The sequence below is a fragment of the Dipteris shenzhenensis genome, chromosome 9, assembly GCF_047967505.1.
Source record: "Dipteris shenzhenensis isolate YYH24624 ecotype China chromosome 9, Dip_SZ_1.0, whole genome shotgun sequence".
NCBI classification, from domain to species: domain Eukaryota; kingdom Viridiplantae; phylum Streptophyta; class Polypodiopsida; order Gleicheniales; family Dipteridaceae; genus Dipteris; species Dipteris shenzhenensis.
The window spans coordinates 25,891,900-25,903,542 of NC_141604.1; the positions used below are offsets into that span (position 1 = coordinate 25,891,900).

Below are 11,643 nucleotides of genomic sequence, written 5' to 3' on the forward strand. Positions count from 1 at the left end.
TTATGCGGAAACTTAAGCGTAAGCTCATCCTCATGCATGAGCATAAGCATAAGCTCATGCTTATGCTCATGTGGAAAAAGAGAAGGAGCTTATGCAGAAATAGAGAATGAGTTTCCACATAAGCTTCTCTCATTCTCTATTTCCGCATAAGCTCATGCATAAGCATGAGCTTATGCGGAAACTTAAGCATAAGCTCATGCTCATGCATGAGCATCAGCATGAGCTTATGCTTATGCTTATGCATACATAAGCATGAGCTTATGCGGAAACTTAAGCGTAAGCTCATGCTCATGCATGAGCATAAGCATAAGCTCATGCTTATGCTCATGCGAAAAAAGAGAAGGACCTTATGCGGAAATAGAGAATTAGTTTCCTCATAAGCATCTCTCATTCTCTATTTCCGCATAAGCTCATGCATAAGCATGAGCTTATGCGGAAACTTAAGCATAAGCTCATGCTCATGCATGAGCATAAGCATAAGCTCATGCTTATGCTCATTCGGAAATAGAGAAGGAGCTTATGCGGAAATAGAGAATGAGTTTCCGCATAAGCTTCTCTCAATCTCTATTTCCGCATAAGCTCATGCATAAGCATAAGCTTATGCGGAAACTTAAGCATAAGCTCATGCTCATGCATGAGCACAAGCATGAGCTTATGCTTATGCTTATGCTTATGCTCATGCGGAAAAAGAGAAGGATCTTATGCGGAAATAGAGAATGAGAGAAGCAAAAGCATGAGCTTATGCTTCTCTCATTCTCTATTTCCGCATAAGCTCATGCATAAGCATAAGCTTATGCGGAAATAGAAGCATAAAGAAGGGGGAAACTTAAGCATAAGCTCATGCTCATGGATGAGCTTATGCTTATGCTCATGCATGAGCATGAGCTTATGCGAATGAGAGAAGGGGGAAATAGAGAAGGGGGAATGAGAGAAGGGGGAATGAGAGAAGGCGAAAATAGAGAAGGGGGAAAGAGAGAAGGGGGAAACTTAAGCATAAGCTCATGCTCATGCAGAAAAAGAGAAGGAGCTTATGAGGAAATAGAGAATGAGTTTCCGCATAAGCTTCTCTCATTCTCTATTTCCGCATAAGCTCATGCATAAGCATGAGCTTATGCTTATGCTTATGCTTAGACATAAGCATCAGCATAAGCTCATGCTTATGCTCATGCATAAGCATAAGCTTATGCAGAAATAGAAGCATAAAGAAGGGGGAAACTTAAGCATAAGCTCATGCTCATGCATGAGCTTATGCTTATGCTTATGCATAAGCTCATGCTCATGCATGAGCATGAGCTTATGCGAATGAGAGAAGGGGGAATGAGAGAATGAGGAAATAGAGAAGGGGGAAAGAGAGAAGGGGGAAACTTAAACATAAGATCATGCTCCCGCATGAGCATAAGCATGAGCTTATGCTCATGCAGAAAAAGAGAAGGAGCTTATGCGGAAATAGAGAATGAGTTTCTGCATAAGCTTCTCTCATTCTCTATTTCCGCATAAGCATGAGCTTATGCGAAAACCTAAGCATAAGATCATGCTCATGGATGAGCATAAGCATGAGCTCATGCTTATGCTTATGCTTAAAGCTCATGCTTATGCTTATGCTTAAGCATAAGCATAAGCATAAGCTCATGCTTATGCTCATGCGGAAAAAGAGAAGAAGCTTATGCGGAAATAGAGAATGAGCTTATGCTTCTCTCATTCTCTATTTCCGCATAAGCTCATGCATAAGCATGAGCTTATGCGGAAACTTAAGCATAAGCTCATGCTCATGCATGAGCATAAGCTCATGCTTATGCTCATGTGGAAAAAGAGAAGCTTATGCGGAAATAGAGAATGAGTTTCAGCATAAGCTTCTCTCATTCTCTATTTCCGCATAAGCTCATGCATAAGCATGAGCTTATGCGGAAACTTAAGCATAAGCTCATGCTCATGCATGAGCATGAGCATAAGCATAAGCTTATGCTTAAGCATAAGCATAAGCATAAGCTCATGCTTATGCCCATGCGGAAAAAGAGAAGGAGCTTATGCGGAAATAGAGAATGAGCTTATCCTTCTCTCATTCTCTATTTCTGCATAAGCTCATGCATAAGCATGAGCTTATGCGGAAACTTAAGCATAAGCTCATGCTCATGCATGAGCATAAGAGAAGGACTTATGTGGAAATAGAGAATGAGAGAAGCATAAGCATGCGCTTATGCTTCTCTCATTCTCTATTTGCGCATAAGCTCATGCATAAGCATAAGCTTATGGGAAAATAGAAGCATAAAGAAGGGGGAAACTTAAGCATAAGCTCATGCTCATGCATGAGGATAAGCATGAGCTTATGCTTATGCTATAAGCATAAGCATAAGCTCATGCTTATGCTCATGCAGAAAAAGAGAAGGAGCTTATGCGGAAATAGAGAATGAGTTTCCGCATAAGCTTCTCTCATTGTCTAGTTTCGCATAAGCTCATGCATAAGCATGAGCTTATGCGGAAACTTAAGCGTAAGCTCATGCTCATGCATGAGCATAAGCATAAGCTCATGCTTATGCTTATGCGGAAAAAGAGAAGGAGCTCATGCTTATGCTTATGCGTAAAAAGAGAAGGAGCTTATGCAGAAATAGAGAATGCGTTTCCGCATAAGCTTCTCTCATTCTCTATTTCCGCATAAGCTCATGCTCATGCATGAGCATAAGCATGAGCTTATGCTTATGCTTATGCATACATAAGCATGAGCTTATGCGGAAACTTAAGCGTAAGCTCATGCTCATGCATGAGCATAAGCATAAGGTCAAGCTTATGCTCATGCGGAAAAAGAGAAGGAGCTTATGCAGAAATAGAGAATGAGTTTCCACATAAGCATCTCTCATTCTCTATGTCCGCATAAGCTCATGCATAAGCATGAGCTTATGCGGAAACTTAAGCATAAGCTCATGCTTATGCTTATGCATAAGCAGAAGCATAAGCATAAGCTCATGCTTATGGTCATGCGAAAATAGAGAAGGAGCTTATGCGGAAATAGAGAATGAGTTTCCGCATAAGCTTCTCTCATTCTCTATTTCTGCATAAGCTCATGCATAAGCATAAGCTTATGCGGAAACTTAAGCATAAGCTCATGCTCATGCATGAGCACAAGCATGAGCTTATGCTTATGCTCATGCGGAAAAAGAGAAGGAGGTTATGCAGAAATAGAGAATGAGAGAAGCATAAGCATGAGCTTATGCTTCTCTCATTCTCTATTTGCGCATAAGCTCATGCATAAGCATAAGCTTATGCGGAAATAGAAGCATAAAGAAGGGGGAAACTTAAGCATAAGCTCATGCTCATGCATGAGCTTATTCTTATGCTCATGCATGAGCATGAGCTTATGCGAATGAGAGAAGGGGGAAATAGAGAAAGGGGAATGAGAGAAGGCAAAAATGGAGAAGGGGGAAAGAGAGAAGTGGGAAACTTAAGCGTAAGCTCATGCTCATGCATGAGCATAAGCATGAGCTGATGCTTATGCTTATGCATAAGCATGAGCTGATGCTTATGCTTATGCATAAGCATAAGCATAAGCATAAGCTCATGCTTATGCTCATGCGGAAAAAGACAAGGAGCTTATGAGGAAATAGAGAATGAGTTTCCGCATAAGCTTCTCTCATTCTCTATTTCCGCATAAGCTCACGCATAAGCATGATCTTATGCTTAATTTAAGCATAAGCTCATGCTCATGCATGAGCATAAGCATGAGCTTATGCTTATGCTTATGCTTAGACATAAGCATAAGCATAAGCTCATGCTTATGCTCATGCATAAGCATAAGCTTATGCGGAAATAGAAGCATAAAGAAGGGGGAAACTTAAGCATAAGCTCATGCTCATGCATGAGCATAAGCATGAGCTTATGCTTATGCTTATGCTTATGCATAAGCTTATGCTCATGCATGAGCATGAGCTTATGCGAATGAGAGAAGGGGGAATGAGAGAAGGGGGAAATAGAGAAGGGGGAAAGAGAGAAGGGGGAAACATAAGCATAAGCTCATGCTCCTGCATGAGCATAAGCATGAGCTTATGCTCATGCGGAAAAAGAGAAGGAGCTTATGCGGAAATAGAGAATGAGTTTCCACATAAGCTTCTCTCATTCTCTATTTCCGCATAAGCTCACGCATAAGCATGAGCTTATGCGGAAACTTAAGCATAAGCTCATGCTCATGCATGAGCATAAGCATGATCTCATGCTTATGCTTATGCTTAAAGCTCATGCTTAGCATAAGCATAAGCATAAGCTCATGCTTATGCTCATGCGGAAAAAGAGAATGAGCTTATGCGGAAATAGAGAATGAGCTTATGCTTCTCTCATTCTCTATTTCCGCATAAGCTCATGCATAAGCATGAGCTTATGCGAAAATTTAAGCATAAGCTCATGCTCATGCATGTGCATAAGCTTAAGCTTATGCTTATGCTTAAGCATAAGCATAAGCTCATGCTTATGCATGTGCATAAGCTTAAGCTTATGCTTATGCTTAAGCAGAAGCATAAGCTCATGCTTATGCTCGTGCATGAGCATGAGCTTAGGCTTAAGTTTCCCCCTTCTTTATGCTTCTATTTTCGCATGAGCATAAGCATAAGCTCATGCTTATGCTCATGCGGAAAAAGAGAAGGAGCTTATGCAGAAATAGAGAATGAGCTTATGCTTCTCTCATTCTCTATTTCTGCATAAGCTCATGCATAAGCATGAGCTTATGCGGAAACTTAAGCATAAGCTCATTCTCATGCATGAGCATAAGCATAAGATTATGCTTAAGCATAAGCATAAGCTCATGCTTATGCTCATGTGGAAATAGAAGCATAAAGAAGGGGGAAACTTAAGCATAAGCTCATGCTCATGCATGAGCATAAGCATGAGCTTATGCTTATGCTTATGTTTAAGCATTAGCATAAGCATAAGCTCATGCTTATGCTCATGCATGAGCATGAGCTTATGCGAAAGAGAGAAGGGGGAAATAGAGAAGGGGGAAAGAGAGAAGGGGGAATGAGAGAAGCATAAGCATAAGAGAATAAGAGGGGAAGGAAATAGAGAATAAGAGGAAAAGGAAAGAGAGAAGGGAAAAGAGACGAGGGGGAAAGAGAGAAGGGGGAAAGAGAGAATAACAGAAGAGGGAAAAAAGAGAAGGGGGAAAAAGGAGAATAAGAGAAGGGGGAAGAAGGAAAGAGTGGGAGGGGAAGAGAGGGTTCCTACGCCCATCACTGCAGCTAGCGCTTAAGGCGCTAGCTGCAAGCCAATGCAAATTACAAAAATAATAAATGGAAAAAAGAGGAAGCACTTACCTGAAATAGTATGTCCCGCTTGGTGTAGTGGATTGGCCCTACAAAAGAGAGAAAACAACCCATTTTTTCAAATAAGATGTTAGTGGAAGGAGGAGATTACAAAAGCAACTTCTTGAAGGGAGGAGATTGAGGAGACAAGGAGAAAGAGAAGGAAGAGAAATATAGAAAAAAGAGGTGAGTTTTCTTTCTTTCTTGAAATCTCGTTTTTTGTTTCAATCCTTTCAAAACAAGCATAAAAACTAGTTTATAGGTTTAGCAATACAAGAAGAAACACTCACAAAACTAAAGCTAAGAAACAAACAACCTACACTGTTGAAACAAACTCACCTCTTGAAGGACTTCCTTTCAAGAAACCAAAGAGGGAAAAGGATAGAGAGGGAGTACAAGAGGTAGGAGAAGGGTGAGGAGTGGAAAATAGACTGGGAGGTTGCTTGGAATAGGTGGGAGGTCGTCGAAAATAGGTGGGAGGAGATTTTGGGTTGCTTACTTGAGAGATTAGGGAATAGTATGAAGAAAACGCCACGTGTTTAGCATCTCAGGTTTTAACCCATAGCATCGCTATATAGCGACGCTTATTCATCGCTATATAGTGACAAAATAGAGCGTCACTATATAGCGATGCTTACTGTCACTTTTTTGATGTGGCCTCAAGAGAAGCTCAAACATGCTATTTTATAATTGTCAATATCTCCTCTTCATGCTTATGTTGTGATTTTATAAGTGTAGATGGAAGGGACGAGTGGAAGCTCGTTCGATGATGCACCAATACCCGGGAGCACGAAGTGGCTTACGGAGAGGTTATACTGTCATTGCACTCATTACAAGTGAGGAGTACGACATCAACGTCATATTATCATGCGCCACTTGCAAATGTATGGGGAGGAGCCGGAACCAGTACCCCCCATTGGTGTTGCACATATTGATGGATCATCGGTAAGTCAAAGCTATTTAAGTTCGTAATCTTATTGTATACCGGGAAATAGAAGATCTTATATTTACACGAAATCTTAAAACAGGATGAGGAGGGCGACGAGGGTACACATATATCTTCTCACTTTCAACAAGACTATAGTCTCCCGGATGACGACGAGGGTATGGTCGACATGATGGATTCCATTTTTAGGGGCACTACATCCCACGTACACGTGATGTCAGAGTCTGAGGTCAAAATGAGAGAGTTGCAATCAACACAATTGTACGAGGGTGCTAGGATGTCTAAAGTACGTGCTTGTCTCTCAATCTTGAATCTACAAGTACAGTATGGGTGGTCGGATACAAGTGTCTCGGCCTTAATGAGGTTAGCCCTTGCATTAATTGGACTCATTATTTGGATATTGTTTGTTTTGAGAATCATCATTTGGATAGTGTCTTTGTCATAGGTTTCTCCAGAAGATGTTGCCTGCATCAAATACCATGCCCGCATCAAGAGATGAAGCGAAAAAGATGCTAACAACGGTGGGTATGGATTATAATACCATCCATGCTTGCCGTAATGATTGTATTCTCTTTCATCGTGAGCATGGAGATTTGGCTAGTTGTCCAAAGTGTGGGGAACAACGATATAGAGATGACTTGCAGGGTGAGCGGATACCGGTAAAGGTCTTAAGACACTTTCCCATCATTGCAAGAATACAACACATGTTTCGATGCAAATCCATAGCGGAGTTGATGACATGGCATGCATCTCATCGGTCCATTGATCACACATTGAGGATTCCCGCAGATTGTGCAGCTTGGAAGCACATAGATAATCAGTGGCTGGACTTTGCGAGGGAGCCACGCAACTTACATCTTGGGCTAGCCATGGACGGCGTGAATCCTTTCGGGTTACGCTCGACATCTTGGTCGACATGGCCCGTAGTCGTGGTGAATTACAATATCCCACCATGGCTAACAATAAAAAAGGGACACCTCATGCTTGCACTACTTGTGCCAGGAAAGTACAAGGCAAAAAACATGGACATGTACATGGCACCTTTGATAGAGAAGTTACAGATATTATGGAGAGGAGTGCAGGTCTTTGATATTTCCAGAGCTCCTAGACATACCAATGATATTTTGGTCAGGGGTATCTTGATGTGGACCATGCATGACTACCCAGGATATGGAGAGTGCGTAGGTACATGGTTGTGTCTTTACATGTACAATGAGGGATTATGCTTTTTTTACTCTCTTTTCCATGCATGTCTTGTACTAACACATTCATGCACGCGTGCAGGACTTGTTACAAGTGGGTACCATGCTTGTCTTGTTTGTGGACCAGCTCTGCAATCGCGTGCATGCTACTCCAAACATATGAGGAAAAATGTTTATGAAGGTCATGCTTGATACCTTCCGCTCGACCATCTCGTACGTGGAGGTCAGCTTGATCCACCACCATCATATTTGAAGGCACGTGACTGGATTCAAGCTTGGAGGGTGAATGGAGAGGAACCTCCTCGTGGTATGAAGAGGCTATCGATCTTTCACGAGCTTCCTTATTGGGGTCAGTTACAAATCAATCATCTCTTGGATCCCATGCATATCTTCAAGAATGTGGGGGCTACTATTTGGGCACACTTGGTTGGTTCCAAGGACTTGAGAGGAGTGCGAGAAGATTTGCGTGCTATGAATAGGATGTCTCGTTTGTGGCCCCAAGTGCATGCTTCGGGAAAAGTTGTCCTCTCGAAAGCAACGTGGATCCTCTCTACGAGGGAGGAGGCAGCGGTCAAGGCAGACATTGCCTCTTTTCAAACACTGACAGGGTGCATGCGTTGCTTGAAAGGAGCATTTTCAAAGGACAATAAGCTTAGTGGCCTCAAGTCCCATGATTGGCACAAGGTCTTACAGGTATTCTAAGTAGAATTAGTGTACCGATAATAGTGATGCATTAGCGTAATTATTATTATGTTATATTGTTGACATGACTTATTATTATGTTATATTGTTGACATGACTTCATTGTTGCTTTGATAGTTCATCCTCCCAATTACAATAAAAGGGTGCTTACAAGAAGATGTTAGAAATGCTATATTCAAGATCTGTGGTATTGTGAGGTATGCTTACTATTAAATCGCATTATGTATTTTCTTAATGGACATGTGAAATAGGTGATATCTCAAATATCTTACATATGCATGGACATGTGAAATAGGTGGATATCTCAAAAAGATACTCTGTATCGAGCATTGAGAAGGCTAGGGTGGAATCCATCGAAGCCGTATGCTTGCTTGAGAAGCACTTTCCCTCAAGCATTATGACAACTCAAGTCCACTTGCTTGTGCACATAGTTGATGAGGTGGCTATAGCAGGTACCGTTCATAATCGATGGATGTTTTTTCTCGAGCGGTTTATGAAAACTTTAAAGGGGTTTGTAAGACAAAGAGAAAGACCGGAAGCAAGCATGGTAGAGGGATGGCTTGTGCAAGAGTCATTAGTATATATCACAGAGTTTCTTGCATCCACGGATCCTGATATGCCGCAAGCTTGGCACAACAAGGATGATGATCACATCATTGGCGAGGTTCCCCAAGGAAAAGGGATTGAAAGAAAGATGAGCGAAGAGCAAATGGAGAAATTCAATAAGTTTTGTATCCTCAATAGCCCTGAGATGCAAAAGTGGATTGAGAGATATGAAGTGGCCAAAGCAGAAAGAATAAATGCAAGGACGAGATTCAGAGTAATGTATAGGCGATCACAACCATATCCACGAGATCTGGCTCTTCTCCCTACTCACATGTCACTTGATTGGCTACAACTGGCTCTACGTAAAGCCTAACGTGATGGAGAGACAATAAACGAGCGCGAGCGAGAGTTATCATCCAGATGTATGGTGCATGTAAGTTTCTTATCTCTTGACGTAATTAAGTAATTATTTGTGGCAATATATGCTATAAAATAGGTGCATCTTCATTGTTTTAATGATGCTCTTTTATAGTACAAAAAGTACAGTGCATTATGGTCATATGGATGACATTTTCATGTGGAACGCATCGATTCAAAGAGAGTCACGTATGATTGTGGAGTCATGGCTAACTTCACACAAGAAAGCCGAGCAAGTGCTTCGGATACCAATCTTCTCTCCTCACAGTTGGATTATTGTGTGGAACCATAAGCGAAATCTATGAAATTGATTTCAGACGATTTACTATTTTCATTCTTGATGTAAAATGGTTTAGAAGTACTTACAACGGTCCCCATGCGAGAGTGAGAAAAGATAGTAGCAGTCTCTTTGCAATAGACTCCACCAAACATTGGACCGATGAAAGTGATACTTTTGTTCTTCCCGAGCACTGTGAGCAGGTGCATACTTATGATTTAATTAGTCGAAGCTTTCGTTTTTAAAGTCCATTGATATATATATAATTGACGACATTTGGCACCCATCTTCAATATAGCTGGTTTTTCATCCGGATCGTTCTGATCCAAGATGGTGGTACGTGATCCAAGTTGCACTATGAAGTAAGCAAATTTTTGAAGATCGAGATGTGGATATGGAGATGCCACTACCAATGCCGGATCCAATTGATAAATCTAGCGAAGAAGATGTAGATCACCATATGAGCCAAGAGGAAGATATGCATAATGACATCGCACGGGAGGAGGATGGAGATCATGATATTGATGAAGAAGACAACAATCATCAAGATCAATCACCACACTTAAGCTTTATTGAAGAAGATGATCAAATACTTTTAGGTGAATGTACGATGCTAGAGTGCGATGATGATATAGGAGATGAACTCGGTATAGAGTTGGAGATAGACTTGCTTGGTACCTTAGACTTGGCTCAAGATGAAACAGTTGATGTAAATGCTCTTATTTGATTTTTCTCATCTCAAACTTGGACATGAATATATGAGCTTCAAAGGCTTGATGTACATGCTCTCATTTTTTCATTCTCTATGAGCTCAAACATGTATGAAAAATTAAAAAATTTGTCATTGGAAAAAACTAACTTTTAAGGCCTAAAAAAAAAAAAAAACCTCTCTATAAAAACGTCGCTATAATATTTTGTATCAGTGTCGCTATATAGTGACTTTTGAAAGTCACTATATAGCGACTTTTAGCAATAGTCGCTATATAGCGATGATTTACGAAACCCGCTTTTCATACCGATGATTAACACTAAGCGGGCGCTAAACGTCGGTCTGTAAATGTCGCAATAGGATCCGTGTATAGTAGTGTTCCCTCTTCTTTCTCTCTTCTTTCTCTCTTCTTCCTCTTCTCTCCCTCTTCTTCCTCTTCTTCCTCTTCTTCCTCTTCCTTTCCCTCTTCTCTCCTCTTCTTTCCCTCTTTCCTTTCCCTCTTCTTCCTCTTCTCCTCCCCCTTCTCTTTTTCCTCTTCTCTCCCTCTTCTTTAGATTCCTCTTCCTCTTCTTCCTCTTCTTTCCCTCTTTGCCTATGCCTATGCCTATGCCTATGCTTATGTTTGTTTTTTTGCTTTTTGTTTTCGTGTTTGTGTCTATGTTAGACATGGGATCACGTCGCTCATTCGACGTCCCAGCTCTTGTTTCCCCCAACGGCGACGTGGGAATGGATGGCGTGGTCATTGTCATCGCCACGCTTTTGGCTGGCACAGCCACCAATCCGTTCAGCACCGGCTACTTTCAAGGAGATCCCACTGATCCACTAGAAGCCGTTACCGCCTGCGCGGGCATGTTTGGGAGGGGCTCCTACCCTGGGTATCCGGGGGAACTGCTGGTGGACAATGCTACGGATGCCCGCTACAATGCCAACGGAATCAACAATCGCATGTTTTTGCTACCTGCGATGTGGAGTCCGTCTACGCTGGCATGCCAGACGTTAGTGTGATCTTTCTTCTCTCGCGGTTCACGTTTGTTGATTACAGGAGCCATTCACGTTGAAGTTCGAAATTGAGCTGGATCATTTATTTGATCTCTCTGTCGACGTCAGCCTGCAAGAGTGCTGCAATCCGGTAGCACAGTGCCCGAAAACATACAGAGCACGAGTCCAAGCAAAATGACCAAGAGCAGCAGCAAAATGGAGAGGCCACGTAAATATCTAAAGAAGGATTCATAAGGGAAGACTAAGCTGGGCGGCCAAAAGAAATTAAACGGCCTCAAGAAGGAAGGGCCAGCAGGTTACAATGTGGTTACACGAACTGTGTGATATGCAAATTGTTTCTCATTCCTCATATATGTTGAGGTTCCTAACTTACATGTAATGAGTTTTATAAATAAAAATTGGAAGCTCCTACATCTTCTAAGGTTCATATCTGTTTATTGTACGTATAAGATTGTTCTCATCATCTTCCCGTACTCGACAAGACGAGGCAAATTAGAGGACTGAATTGTGAATAGAGGACTGAATTGTTCACAACTAGAGTAGATGACCATTAGATCTTGGGTTGC

General features: G+C 41.6%; 1 protein-coding gene across 1 annotated transcript in view; it reads left to right on the top strand.

Annotated features, from left to right (window-relative positions):
* LOC147898433 (protein EXORDIUM-like 2) overlaps positions 1 to 11,378 on the top strand; it is a 29,750-nt gene extending 18,372 nt beyond the window's left edge. The window contains exons 3-4 of the mRNA XM_087379163.1: positions 7,683 to 7,686; positions 10,776 to 11,378. Coding sequence (XP_087235289.1) covers positions 7,683 to 7,686; positions 10,776 to 11,083 — 312 coding nt within the window. The 3' untranslated portion in view covers positions 11,084 to 11,378. The remainder of the gene's footprint in view (positions 1 to 7,682; positions 7,687 to 10,775) is intronic.
* Positions 11,379 to 11,643: the final 265 nt, after the last annotated feature.